The sequence below is a fragment of the Coenobita brevimanus genome, chromosome 76, assembly GCF_032717465.1.
Source record: "Coenobita brevimanus isolate Jiangsu-jjx chromosome 76, ASM3271746v2, whole genome shotgun sequence".
Taxonomy (NCBI): domain Eukaryota; kingdom Metazoa; phylum Arthropoda; class Malacostraca; order Decapoda; family Coenobitidae; genus Coenobita; species Coenobita brevimanus.
Window position 1 is genome coordinate 29,486,536 of NC_137029.1, and position 14,879 is coordinate 29,501,414.

The window sequence follows — 14,879 nt, forward strand, 5'->3', positions numbered from 1 at the left end:
ATGAGTAGCCACCTCAGACGCAGCCATGAGGCAGGAGACCACCAAAAAACAATGGAGGACGCCCCCAGCAGCCAAGGGGGGTACATATGGATGTGACGTCATGCGACCAATTACAGTGCACTGCTCGCCTATGTCATCATGCGTGACATTTGGCTTTTGGCATGCCTTCTGAGCTCTAATGCCTGACAGTTCGCCACGGTATATCTGTTTGCAACTGCGGTATATATTTTTTGGTCACACTGTAGGTGACTGCAAAAGTACAAATCCGTGTTAAAGGATATCACGTTATAGGAGGGAGGACTGTACTTATTTTCTACACAGTTAGTTTTGCTAAAAATCTAAGGACAGCCCAACCCAAAGTTAAATGCTCTCTCTCTCTCTCTCTCTCTCTTTGAAGAAAAAAAAAATCTTTAGGTTACTACTACTACTATTACAATAACAACTATTATTGGAACTATGATGTTTTTACTTCAACTTGGCCTGAAACTACCATCTCCCTATCTCAAATACTCGGCTGTAACTGCCATCTCCCTATCTCAAATACTCGGCTGTAACAATAAATCAACACAAATATAGTGCCTGTCACAAAGATGTCCTATGAAGATGACACAGAGTCACGGTATTGTCTTATTCAGCCACTAAGTTATGTGCAATAGGTTACAACAAAATGAAAATGTGGGCCAAGTTAGGGTGAAGAGTTTTCAAGCAACACACACAACCACAACAATAACCACCACCATTACCACCACCACCACCACAACCACAGACTCCATCTGAACAAGTTTGTTGTTAGGCTGGTGAGAAACAGATGTAGCGGTGCATGGTACTCTGAATCATGAATCCTGCTGTGAGCATGAGCCATCAACTGGGCTACAAAACTGTGCTATGGAAAAGTGGGGCGGGCTAGAAACTGGGCTACAAGGAGCCCTGTGAGGGGTAATGGACTACAGGGGCTACAGCCTGGGCCACAGGGTTACGGGATAGAGTCTGGGCTACAAGGGGTGCTGTGAAGATATGGGATGGGCTAGAAACTGGGCTATATGGGGCACTGTGAATGAGGGGAATGGGTCAAAACTGGGCCACAAGGAGTGCTGTGAGGAAGGGAGATTTACCGTGTTTTCCTTGCTGGGAAATACTCTTATAGGGGGGAAAGGTGGGAGATTGAAGAGGAGGGAAGGCAGAGGGAGAAAGAAAATAATAACGAGTATCGAGAGAGAGAGAGAGACAGACAGACAGACAGAGCGACCAGGGTGGTGGTAGATAAATACTCCAAGTAAAAAAAGAGTTGGAAGACTGAAATGACCGGTATGTACTGAAAACGCGGGCTGTACAATGGATGGTGATATTTATATAATGTTTCTATTATGACGGCGGTGCTGGTGAGAGATGCCTTCTTGTGGTGACATCGATATAACTGGGGGGACGCAACTGCCTGGCTATACAAACATCCCTGGCTACTTTCCTAGCCCCCAGAAGGAAGGTGGACTGTGCGAGAAGAGCAATTTAAGTCTGCTACAGCCCAACAGGTGCACATTTCAGATAAACCTGCAACTACAGCTGCTACGACTGCTACTACTAGAATTATTTTGGCACATTCTCACTACCCACTGACGAATTATTTCAGTTTAGGAGAGATCTCTAATAGTGAAGGTGTAAGTCTAGGCAGGTAAACTACACGCATAGTTAAGCCGTATGTACATAGACAGACAGGTAGGCAAGGCAAGGCAGACTGACTGCCTATGTGGATGTACACTCGTATCAGCAGGTCATAGCAAACACACTGATCAGAGGTAGGCACGTTTATAAACATGTGGGCATGCAGGCACTTATCTACAGGGGGTAGGCACGCACATAGACATGTAGGAAGGCAGGCACGTATTTACAACGGGGTAGGCACATATATAAACAAAAGGCAAGCAGGCACGCATTACCAGGAGGTAGGTACGTATAAAAGCATGCAGGCTGGCAGGCACGTACCAACATGGAAGTAGGCACGTATATAAACAAGCAAGTAGGCAGGCACGTAACTACAAAGGTGTTCAATAAAAGGCGTGTATCTACTGTTTACAAGAAGGTAGGTTCATTAGTAGGTGTGTGTGTGTGTGTGTGTGTGTGTGTGTGTGTGTGTGTGTGTGTGTGTGTGTGTGTGTGTGTGTTTCTTACCTAATTGTATCTTTACAGGAATGAGTCAAGCTCGTACTGTTCCGTGTCTTAAACCATATTTACATGTGTGTGTGTGTGTGTGTGTGTGTGTGTGTGTGTGTGTGTGTGTGTGTGTAATAGGTTGAGGAATACAGACAGATAGGTAGCCATTTAAGCAGGCAAATATACATATTACAGGCAGGCAGGCAGGCAGACAGACAGACAGACAGGCAGGTAGGTAGGTAGGTAGGCAGGCAGGTCGATGGGTGGGTGGGTAGGCAGACAAATATAAATACAGTACAATAAACAGATAGGTAGGTAAATGGGAAGCAGGCGTGAAGGTAGGTAGGTAGGCTCAAAGGAAGGTAGATGGAAGGTAAGATGGGAGGTAGGTTGGAAGGTAAACAGTAGAGGAGGTGGTAGGTAGAGAACGATGGTAGCTACAGCATGACAGGTACAGGTGACTATATGAACCCACGACAGGTGGAGAAAGGGAGAGGATATGTAGCTAAGTAGACGGGCAGAGAGAGAGAGAGAGAGAGAGAGAGAGAGAGAGAGAGAGAGAGAGAGAGAGACAGACAGACAGACAGACAGACAGATAAATAGACAGACAGACATAGTTAGATAGAAAGGATACACACACAACTGTAGAGTTTATATGTATAACAAACTGGGCGCGTTGTGGGATAGAGGTGAAAGAAGCTGCGGTGTTAGTCCTTCTCCTTTACTCTCTCTCTCTCTCCTTTAACTCCCCTTCCACTTTAAGTACCGTGGCAGGCGAGAAGAGAGGCCGTGCCGTGGGGGAGGAGGAGGGGGAGAGAAAGAGGGAGAGAGGAAGGAGAGGAGAAGGGGGGAGGAAGGGGAAGGAGGGACAAGAGAGGGGAAGGAAAACAAGTAAAAGGGTGGGGACTGTGGTGGGGGTGGAAGGGAGACGGAAGGTAAGCGGTGGGGAAGGGAGGGTGTAGAGTGTAAAGATGAGGGATGGGGAAGTGAATTTTAAAGCGCAAAGAGGAAGGAAAGGCGGTGCTGGGGAGAGAATGAAGGTAAGGGGAGAGGGGAGTAAGGGAGGAGAATAGAGGGGGAAGGACAGAGAATGGGAAGGAGTGGGAAAACGTTCGAGGAAGGGAAACGAGGGAAGGTAAGGAAGGGTGGGAAAAAAAAAAAAGTGGGAGACGAGGAAAGCAGATAACGGCAGGCAGATATATTATGTGAGAGAGAGAGAGAGAGAGAGAGAGAGAGAGAGAATCTGTGTCCAGGCACGCTCCTTGGCACAGCACACGTAAACAATGAAGCAAGAGTGACTACGTGGGGGAGGGGGGGAGAAAGGGGTGAATGAAGTGGGGTAGTTAGACGCGGGAGGGGAGGGGAGGGAAGAAGGGAAAGGGAAAGGAAAAGAGAAAGGGAAAGGGAAAGGGAAAGGAAAAGAGAAAGGAAAGGGGAGCGTATGGAAAAGATTAAACGAGAGAAGGGGGAAGATGGGGAGGCAAAGACACCGTAAAGCAAGGGAGATGGCAGAGAAGATGGACAGAAAATCAAGTAAAGTAGGGAAAATGACAGAGACCAGAGGAAGGAAGGAGAGGGAGAAGAAAGAAGAGAAAAGAGAAGAGAAAAAAAGAGAAGCGAAGAGAAGAGAGGAGAAAGAAGTGAAGAGAGAAGAGAAGAGAGAAAACAAGAGATGAGAAGAGGAGGAGAGGAGAGATCAAAGGAGAGAGAAAAGAGAAGACAGGAGGGGGGGAAGGGAGAATGGGAGATGAGAAAAGAGAGGTAAGGTCCAGGAGAGGAGAGGAGAGGAGAAAACAAAACAGAGAAAAGAGAAAGGAGAGGAGAGGAGAGAAAGGAGGGAAGAGGAGAGTAAAACGTGAGGTGGGGTAGTGATGAAGGCCAGACAATAGTTGTTTTGAGAGGCTTCTATCTTCGTGTCTGGCCCTTAATTTTATGTGACACCTGTATTTATTTGTACCTGATTCTGTGTGTGTGTGTGTGTGTGTGTGTGTGTGTGTGTGTGCGCCTGTCTACCTGTCTTCTCCCCCCCCCTCTCTGTCTCACTCATTTTTCTGTCACACTAAATCTTTGCCATCCCGTTTCTCTCTTTCTTTTGAAGCTGGCGGAGGAGAGTTTATCGCTATCACTACCCAAAACTACCTCTTCAAGCCCCTGGCCTATCATATTCACTCCTGCTACCTCCAGACGATTTTATTCAGTGATGGGGGAGACCCAGTGTAGTGAAGGGGTAAATGCAGCCGATATCTAACCCCCCCAGTTCGAAACGTTTCTCCCACGTTAAATAAAACCACTTAGAGATAACGAGAATTAAACACGAAACACGACATCGGATAGCGGGGATAAAACACGAAACACGACATCGGATAGCGGGGATAAAACACGAAACACGACATCGGATAGCGGGGATAAAACACGAAACACGACATCGGATAGCGGGGATAAAACACGAAACACGACATCGGATAGCGGGGATAAAACACGAAACACGACATCGGATAGCGGGGATAAAACACGAAACACGACATCGGATAGCGGGGATAAAACACGAAACACGACATCGGATAGCGGGGATAAAACACGAAACACGACATCGGATAGCGGGGATAAAACACGAAACACATCGGATTGCAAGAATAAAACACGAAACACGACATCGGACAGCGGGGATGAAACACGAAATCAGATAGTGGGGATAAAACACATCGGATGGCAAGAAAAAACACTGCACACGACATCGGATAGCGAGGATAAAACACGAAACACGACATCGGATACTGGGAATAAAACACGAAACACGACATCGGAGAGCAAGAATAAAACACGAAACATGACATCGGATAGCAAGAATAAAACACGAAACACGACATCGGATAGCAAGAATAAAACACAAAACACGCCATCGGATAGCGGGTTTAAGCTACTTCACTGGGAGGCAATGTTGTTCAGTTACCTTCAGATGATTTTATTCAGCACAGTCAATTTTGCTAACTGGAGGGGTTTGTTTGACAGTTTTATAAATCACTACTAAGGTCTTTGTCCTACACTACTTACATGTTTCTTATTATAATAAATATCTAACGGTATTCACTTGAAGGAACACTTATAAACAAGGTAGTCCATACATAACACAGTGTTAAGTTTCTACCCGCATCATTTCTATTTACCATAATTCTTTTCTTACTTTGTAATGTCTGCTTCATTAACACACACACACACACACAGTGCAGGGAACCAGTGCCCCCTTGTGCTAGCGCCTCACCAGGGTCGGACCAAGTCCTTTCCCATGGCGAGATGCTGGGAAATATGAAATTTGGCTCCTGGGTGGATGCCGCAACTGCTCCACCCAGGATGCACAGAGCCATCACCTGTAGGTTCCTCGTCACCTGGGTAGCTCCACTTTCCAGTTATATTGATGCCACCACGTGAAGACGCCCCTCCCCAGCAAAAAAATATAACAAAGTATATTAAATAAACAGATAAATAAACAGGCAAGTAATATATAAGTAAATAAAAACCATCCAACACTATCATAAAAAAAAAAAAAAAAAAAAAAAAAAAAAAAAAAAGGTCCCAAATCTGAAGAGGCAAAGACTGAGTGGAAAGGTGTAGCCACGTCCCTAAATTTACACCCGTCATTTCTAAAACACATGTGGGATTGGGAAATGCTTACACTGCATTTCACTTCACATTTCGCAATCACCAGCCACGTAAAACAGATCTGATTGTTTAATTTTCTTGTTTGTTTCAATGATGTAAAAAAAATGTGGGTTTTGCCTTCCTATTGCGATCTCAGTTTTAATAAGAAACAAAAGAACTCGATAAACAAAGGTCTATCTATACCTATCTATCTATAAGTATTTCTATACAACTATCTACTTATCTAGCCATAACCAGTATCTATCTGTCTATCTATCTATCCCTACTACTTTGTCCTCCAACATCAGGCTGCCCTTTCCCCAACCCACACTCCCCTCACTGGCCTCTCCACCCCATCCCACCATCTCATCCCCAGTCACCTCCCTTCCTCTTCATGGTCTAAGATTCCCTAGTGTTTTATTCCAGTTGCCTTCAGACGCTCTCTCTCTCTCTCTCTCTTGAGTGAACCATGGGAGACTGAAAAAGTAAATATTGATCCCATTAAAGTTTTCAAGGTCGAACAAACTCTATTACTTTATTCCAACTAACGCCAGACGATTGAGAGAGAGAGAGAGAGAGAGAGAGAGAGAGAGAGAGAGAGAGAGAGAGAGAGAGAGAGAGAGAGAGGAATCACAAAGTACTCTAAACCTTTTCAGGCAAGTATCACATTTACCACACATTACTTCCTGCTTTACGAGAACGCTGGAAGGTGAGGATAATTACTTAAAGATGCAGGTATCTGGCGGGCATCCGGTACACCTCTGAACCACACACACTAACACCTCGCTGCTATCTTTTAACTCTTATCCTGCATCTCTCCTGTTTCCATGTTTACTATCTTATTTAACCACTTATCTATCCATCTATTATTATTATTATTATTATTATTATTATTATCACAGTCATTACTCTGCACCTACCATTTCTGTTTATATACCAACTTCAAATTAAATCACCATCTTTATCACTATCTTGCACCTGTCCTGTCTACACGTATACAATCTTCATAACTATCAACCATCTTTGCCACTATCCTGTCTACACGTAAACTATCTTCTTATTTCACCATTATCTTTACTATTCTTCACCAATCCTGTCTACACCCACACTATCTTTCTACTTCACCACTATCCTGTCACACGCAAACTATCTTACTATCTTCACCACTATTTTTCATTCACCAATACTGTTTTAACATTACCATCATCACTACATTTTATTCTAACTACTGTTTACATCACAACTTCACATGTCTATACTCCTTTCACTTTCACCTGGCCAGCTTTTCGTCCTTTTTAAGCTTATTTCACTAGGCTTATTGGAAAAAAAAAAAAAAAACTGCTACGGCTCTAAAACCATCCCATAACTTCCTCGTGACTAGCAAAATCTTATCGTTGTAATCTCTGGCTACAACTCAAGTGTTCAGGATGGAGAGACGGCAATTTTACTTAAAGTTAGAGGTATATGGGTATAACTGCGGTAATAATGATAATAAAAAAAAAGGCTGTCTTTCATGTTATACCCCCCTCCTTCTCTCTCTCTCTCTCTCTCTCTCTCTCTCTCTCTCTCTCTCACACACACACACACACACACACACACACACACAAATCGGCTCTTTCATGGCTGTCTTTCATATTATATCGCATCTCTCTCTCTCTCTCTCAGCCTTGCCACAGTGTAATTAAACTTTTATTAAACAAACAAATTCTCCATCACTTGCTTGTAAGCTATTCAAATTTTTTAAAAGGGCAGAATAATAAGAGTAAAAAATGAGAAAACAAACGAGAGAGAGAGAGAGAGAGAGAGAGAGAGAGAGAGAATGAAGCGTCTATCTAAACAGTGCCAGACGGTTTAGATTGGCTGGGATGGTACAAATATTTGGCTGTGGAGGGTGTGGAGTGAGGGTGTGAAGTGACGATGGATGGTGTGGCGAGAAAGGGTAGGTGTGGAGTAATGTGGAATGATGTGGAATCAGAGTGGAGAGTGTGGAGAGGAAGGGTGGAGGACGAGCTGACTTCATACTCTAAAAACAAAACTCCATTCAGTTACCAAGTTGCCAATATCAGTTTAAATATAACATCTTCCAACATGCAAAATGTAATAATAATAATCCTTACTACCACTACTAATGTGCTGCTGACTCCAAACTACTTACATCCACTATTAATGTGCTGCTGACTCCAAACTACTTACATCCACTATTAATGTGTTGCTGACTCCAAACTACTTACATCCACTATTAATGTGTTGCTGACTCCAAACTGAAATGGCGCGCACGCACGCGCACACACACACACACACACACACACACACACACACACACACACACACACACACACACACACACACACACACACACACCTGATGCCTGAAACTGGCAGTAGATGTTACACAGAACATGCTGTGCTCTTTCCCAACTCAGGAAGGTCATATTAACTTCAGAGTCAAGGCCTCTCTCTCTCTCTAACTACCGCCAACCCACTGACAACGCTTCCACTATTCTCTTCCAACATTACCATCAACTGACTGATATCACCACCCCATCCACCAATGATATCATTATCACCACCAGCCAACCTACCACCATCACCATCGCCTTCAGCATTGACATCACCACCATTAACACCATCACTGCTAATATTATTAATCTTTCCATCATCATCATCATCATCACAACCCTTATCTAAACGGCCAAACATTACTACAACACACTATATCGCATCACCACAACCACAACCCCCATCTAAACAACTAATACCAGGAATACACCACATCATCATCACCACCACCACCATCAACATCGTCATACACCCACATACACCACTATCACCACTGACAATACCTAACACCACCCTATTAACAGAGATGCATCTAATTTAACACCACTTACACAACCTTCCTCCTTACTATCAACATCAGCACATCCTCAGTAATCAATGGATGACGTCAGAACCACAGCTGCCGATGAGAGAGAGAGAGAGAGAGAGAGAGAGAGAGAGAGAGAGAATATGCATCTGTGGTAAAAATAGGTAGGAAAGCCATCAAGTGGAATTCTCTCTCCTAAAACACTGACTCACATGCAAGACGTGATGTGTGGTGGGTTCATGCAGCAGGTTAGTTTCATCACAGACAAGGATAGTTTCCCTTACTATACTCCTTTTACTCTAACCTGGCCAAGATTTTCGTCATTTGCAGGTTATTTCACGTATGCCGGTGGACGAAAAAGGCAATATTATAGCTCTAAATCCTCTCCATGGCACTTCTTCGTGACTAGCATCATATTTTCGCGTTTATCTATTTCTACAACTCAGCATTGAGAAAGAGATGTCAGTTTTAGGCCAGGTTAGAGTAAAAGTCGTATACTCAAGTAATCATTCGCACAGCTGGTTACATTATCTATTTCTATGTACGTACCAATTTATGTATCTATCTATCTACTCGTCTATCTATTGTATACTGTATATTTATCTATAGCCACATGTCTTAACCCGGAATGGTGGCCACTATCAAACTGCCTCCCTATGTATGCCGATAACCCTGTCGTTTGCCATCACGCTGCTCTCCCTCCACGTCATGTCGCTCTCTCTCTCTCTCTCTCTCTCTCTCTCTCTCTCTCTCTCTCTCTCTCTCACGGTAGCACAGTAATGATCAAGTCAGAGAATAAGGTGTAACTTGTACATTGATGAGTCTTGATTACAGAGGAGGAGGAGGAGGAGGAGGAAGAGGAAGAGGAAGAGGAGGAGGAGGAGGAGATAAAATGACGAAGATGAGGATGAGGGCAGTGAAGGTGAGGGTGAAGGTGATCAGGGTTAATATGAAGATACAGGTGAAAGTGAAACAAATGTGTGGAGGAGGGTGAAACGAAGATGAGGTGTGAGGGACGGAGGGGTGAAGGTGAAGGTGGTGGAAATGAGCCAGAATAAAGATTTAGGTGAAGGTGAAGGGTGAAAGTGAAGGCAAGGGTGAGAGGGTGAGGGAAGGGTGTGCAGAGGAGGGAGGGAGGGAGGTCGCTTATGTGGCCATGAAACAGACCGGTGAAACAGATCAATAGTGTTTGTTGTTGTTGTTGATGTAGTTGTTGTTGCTCCTTCATCAGCCGCGGGAGGTGGGGGGGTGAGGGAGGAGGCAGGAAGAAGGGAGAGGGAGGGAGAATGGGTAGGGAGCATGAAAGGGAGAGTAAGATAAGAAGGAAAGTGGGTGGGAGAGGGTGAAGGAGAATGTGTTAGAGGGTGGGAGAGGTGGTGGGGGGATGGGCCAGGGTGAGGAAAGTGATGGTGTGTGTGTGTGTGTGTGTGTGTGTGTGTATGTGTGTGTGTGTGTGTGTGTGTGTGTGTGTGTGTGTGTGTGTGTGTGTGAGAGAGAGAGAGAGAGAGAGAGAGAGAACGTCACCGGACTGAAGGGGTTAAGGGATAGCATGAGAGAGCTGGGGGAGGGGAAGAGAGAGGAGGGAACGAAGAGAGTGGGCGGAGAGAGGGATAGGGGAGGGAGGGGTAAAGGGAGAGTAAAGAGAGAGTGAGGAGGGAGAGGGGGAGGAGGGGAGGAGTGAATGGAGGGACACTAATTACAGGGAGGAGGGAAAGGGTAGTAAAATGAGGGTAAGCTAATTATGAGAGAGAGAGAGAGAGAGAGAGAGAGAGAGAGAGAGAGAGAGAGAGAGAGAGAGAGAGAGAGAGAAACAGGTGGAGTTAGAGTGTTTGAGTGGTACGGTATGAAAGATAAGAGAAATATATGAAGTGAAGTAAGGGAGAAGAAATACGTGAAAAACAATAGGAAGAGGTGATAATGAGGAGAAATATGTGAAGTGAGCGAGGAGAAATACGTGAAGTACAACAGGTAAAGGTGAAGATCTGAAGATATATTGAGTGAAGTAAGCCTAAACAGCAGATGAGGCAGAAAAACACGTGAAATACAGAAGTTTGAGATGAAGATAATATAAATACATGACGTGAAGTGTGAAGTGCAGAGAAGGAAGCCAAGAGGACAAGAAAAGAAACCCCTGAAGTGCAGAAGTTGCGGTGAAAATAGAAAAAAAATTGGCCAGAATGTGAAGAATGAATGTGTAGAATAAAGAATGAATGTGAAGCCTGTATGTGAACTGAATGTGAAGTCTATGTGAAGTCTGAATGTGGTGTCCTGAATGTGATGTCTGAATGTGAACGCCTGAATGTGAAGTCTTGAATGTGAAGTCTGTATGTGAAGTCTGAACGTGGTCCAAAGAGGGAGACATCATGAAGAGAAACAGGTGTATGGGTAGTATTGCTGGTGGCACAGGTTTCGTAATACCTACTCCTTGGCGATTTATTCTCTATGTTGCACCTTGGCATTCTACTGTATACTGTTTATGTCGAATTAATAACACGTCCTCTTCCTCCTAATACTGCTAATAATAATAATAAATAATAATAACAAAAGAGAATAACAACAATAAAACATCAAACAATAAATTAATAATAATAATAATAAAGGAGGGAAAGGACTAACTTACCTCTCTGATCGACGAAGAGTTCATTGAAGATATCATTGTAACTGTCAACCATAGACTTCATATACTCCGCCATCTTTCCTGCAATAATAAAAAAAGGATATTATATTACGTTCTTCTTAGTATAACAAGTTCATCATCATCATCATCATCATCATCACCATCATGTATTAAGAATCATCACCATCATCACCATGTATTCTTATCATTACCATCATCATCATCATCATCATCATCTCTTCCGTATGATTGGTCTTTCCTAACAAATAAAATCGTCTAGCATAAGAAAATAAACTACGTCATCATAGTGAAAGGATTAAATGATGATGATGATGATGATGATGATGGTTAAAATTGCCTATACGTTGGACTGTGTCGGGATTGGTATGCTATGAGTGAACTGGATATGGCAGTGATGAAATGTGTGTGTGTGTGTGTGTGTGTGTGTGTGTGTGTGTGTGTGTGTGTGTGTGTGTGTGTGTGTGTGTGTGTGTGTGTGTGTACGGCAACATTGGTCAAGCAGAACTGCGTCAGTGCATGACAAGTATTTATGACTGTGTGTGTGTGTGTGTGTGTGTGTGTGTGTGTGTGTGTGTGTGTGTGTGTGTGTGTGTGTGTGTAGGGCAACATCTGTCAAGCAGAACTGAGTAAAGTGTATGACAACTGTGTGTGTGTGTGTGTGTGTGTGTGTGTGTGTGTGTGTTTATGTATGTGTGCGAGTGAAGTGCAGGGCAAGGTAAATGGCGGCAAGTGACACATAAACGCTATTTACTGACAACATGAAGGCAAAATTACCGTAGCGACCACAGCCATGCCACGTTCACCCCTAAGACTTAACGATGGAGGGGTGATAATTCCCTAACCCTCACATTCAATCAATCCCCCTAACCTCCCCCCCTTGCTCTCTCTCTCTCTCTCTCTCTCTCTCTCACACACACACACACACACACACACACACACACACACACACACAGGTCTCCTACTAAAAAATTCCTCTTTAATCATCGTACACGTAATCAACAGGTATTAGGCAGCATTTAATTAACCCCCATTATTCCTTGTACTAATCACCTCCTAACGACCTAAGCATTATCAAACTACCAGCCAACCCCTTCAGTACGATTATGCCATTTTATAACGTAAATATTAATCACAAATATGCAAAAAAATAAATCGCTAAGGAAGAGGTGTTACGGAGGTTCCTTAATCGCCTAACTCTCGATGGTATTAAAATTTAGGGTTACTTAAAATATTACTATGAATATATCAGTAAGGAAAGGGTTATTCAAAGCCCAGTACTATAACAGGACTGAGAGAGAGAGAGAGAGAGAGAGAGAGAGAGAGAGAGAGAGAGAGAGAGAGAGAGAGAGAGTGTGTGTGTGTGTGTGTGTGTGTGTGTGTGTGTGTGTGTGTGTGTGTGTGTTATTAAAGGCGTACTCCTCAACTATTCACTAAAGGGGATAGAAGGCGTGTTTGTCCAGCCATTTGATCGACTCCCCCCCCCCTCTCTCTCTCTCTCTCTCAGTATCATTTTCTTTACCACTGCCAATATGCACTTTGCACTTTTCATTTCTCCCACTTATCAGTTCTGGTATGCTCTCTCTCTCTCTCTCTCTCTCTCTCTCCATCATTTTCCTTCTTCACCAACCCCTTCCACTTCCTCGCCTTCCTCCTCCTCTTTTCTTTCTCCTCTTACCATCCACTTCACTCTCAATCCCTCCCTCCCTCCCTCCCTCCCTCCCTCCCTCCCTCCCTCTCTCTCTCTCTCTCTCTTCCTCCCGTGACGTCACTACCCACGTCATAGCCAACACGTCCGCCAATTCATCACGACACAAGACCACTCCTCCGCCATTATTCTCTATGCACGGAAAAAAGCACGCTCGGTTTTAGCACTTTATTCTATTACTGAAGCTCCTATGACTCCCTCAGCTGAATAAAATCGTCTGGCTTTGGGTGGAATATAAGTACAGGCGGTCGGTATTAGTGCCTTATTTTATCACATTTAGGTAAAGGGAGAAGTAAAGGGAAATATTAGCTGTTCTTTTTATTTCTTTTCGTTTTTTTCTCTCCCCAGATTATAAAGTAGTGGCCATCAGTCTGCTAACACTGCATTAATATTGTGCCTAAAAATTATAATGCCTTGTAAAAGCTGACACTGTATTAAAATTGGGCCTAAAAACTGTCTTGTAAAATACCCGTAATAGGCAGGTGGCTTGGAGGGTTCGTTATCTCGCTTCACCTGTTGGAACGGTGATGAAGAGGGACGCCTTCAAGTGGTGGCACCTATATAACTACCGGGTCCACTGCCTGGTTATACAGCATCCCCCTGCTACTTCCCTCTCCCCCGAATGGACGAGGATGGAGTGTAGAAGGGTAGTTTAAGCCTGCAGTCGACTGGGTTTACGATTAGTTGAGTCTGGGATTACAACTACCGCTATAGGTCACTCACTTTTACTTGGCCCAGATATTTTTCATTTTATGGCTTATTTTTCGTAGCCCAGTGGGAGAAAATGACGATACTGTGGCTCTACATCCTTCCTGTAGCACTTCTTCGTGGCTAGCACTATATTCTGGTGTGAATCTGCTGCTATAACTCAGCATTCAAGATGGAGAAATGTCAATTTTAGGCAAAGGTAAAGTGAACAGGGTATACAAATGTCTCTCAGCTACTTCCGTCTCCCCCGAAAGGATGATGGTAGGCTGGAGAGGAGGAACTTAAGCCTTCTGTCCACTGAGTTCACATTTCACATGAGCCTGGGGACGCAACAAAAACAGTCTGAACCCAAGACGCTTAAAAAAATGAACCCCTTAAATTTTACGACGTATTAAGCTTATTTTATCAAGCTTATTTTATTTATTTATTTATTGTTACTTTGGGGCATTTATTCAGCTTACGAGACGTCTTGTACTGAAAGGGTTAAGTCTGTTTACCCTATCCAACGCCTACGTCTCTCTCAGCCTGAGGAAAATCACCCGGAGATAATACAAATGAGAAAAATACCTCACCGTACTGAAGGGGTTAATGATCCAAGCGGTACATGAGGGAAGATGACCTACAGTGGCAAGGAGTGACTAAGTTAGATAAGACGTACTTTCTCTATTTCCCTGATTTTCTTTTATTTTCCTTTATCGCTTCTTCTTTATTTTCTTTTTTAATTTTTCTCTTCTTTCTTTCTGTTTTCTGTTCTTTTTTTCTGTTTGTCTCGTTTTTTTCTTTTTCTTGCCACCCCCCACCTCCTGTGAGTGGGTGCGTCACTGCTATATATATACCAACAGGCAATCGCACTCCATGTTGCCCTGGGTAAAGCTACAACATTGGGAATTTATTGTTTTCATGTTATTACAAGGGGGAAAAAAAAAGGAAAAAAAAAGACAGGACACACTCTAGGAACTATATTTTTTTTTATCTATATATTTGTATTTATCTATTTATTTTACAGTTTGAGAGAGAGAGAGAGAGAGAGAGAGAGAGAGAGAGTGTATGGTGCAACAAAACATAAGCATAAATATAGAAAGAAAATAACTGACAATTAAGAGATACGAGCTGTGTGTGTGTGTGTGTGTGTGTGTGTGTGTGTGTGTGTGTGTGTGTGTGTCAATCAAGGTGCACACAGAG

General features: G+C 43.5%; 1 protein-coding gene across 1 annotated transcript in view; it reads right to left on the minus strand.

Moving 5' to 3' along the window:
- Window positions 1-14,879, minus strand: part of LOC145408238 (very long chain fatty acid elongase 7-like) — a 124,316-nt gene that overhangs the window by 38,422 nt on the left and 71,015 nt on the right. Inside the window, exon 2 of the mRNA XM_080278997.1 lies at window positions 11,267-11,344. Coding sequence (XP_080135123.1) covers window positions 11,267-11,339 — 73 coding nt within the window. The 5' untranslated portion in view covers window positions 11,340-11,344. The remainder of the gene's footprint in view (window positions 1-11,266; window positions 11,345-14,879) is intronic.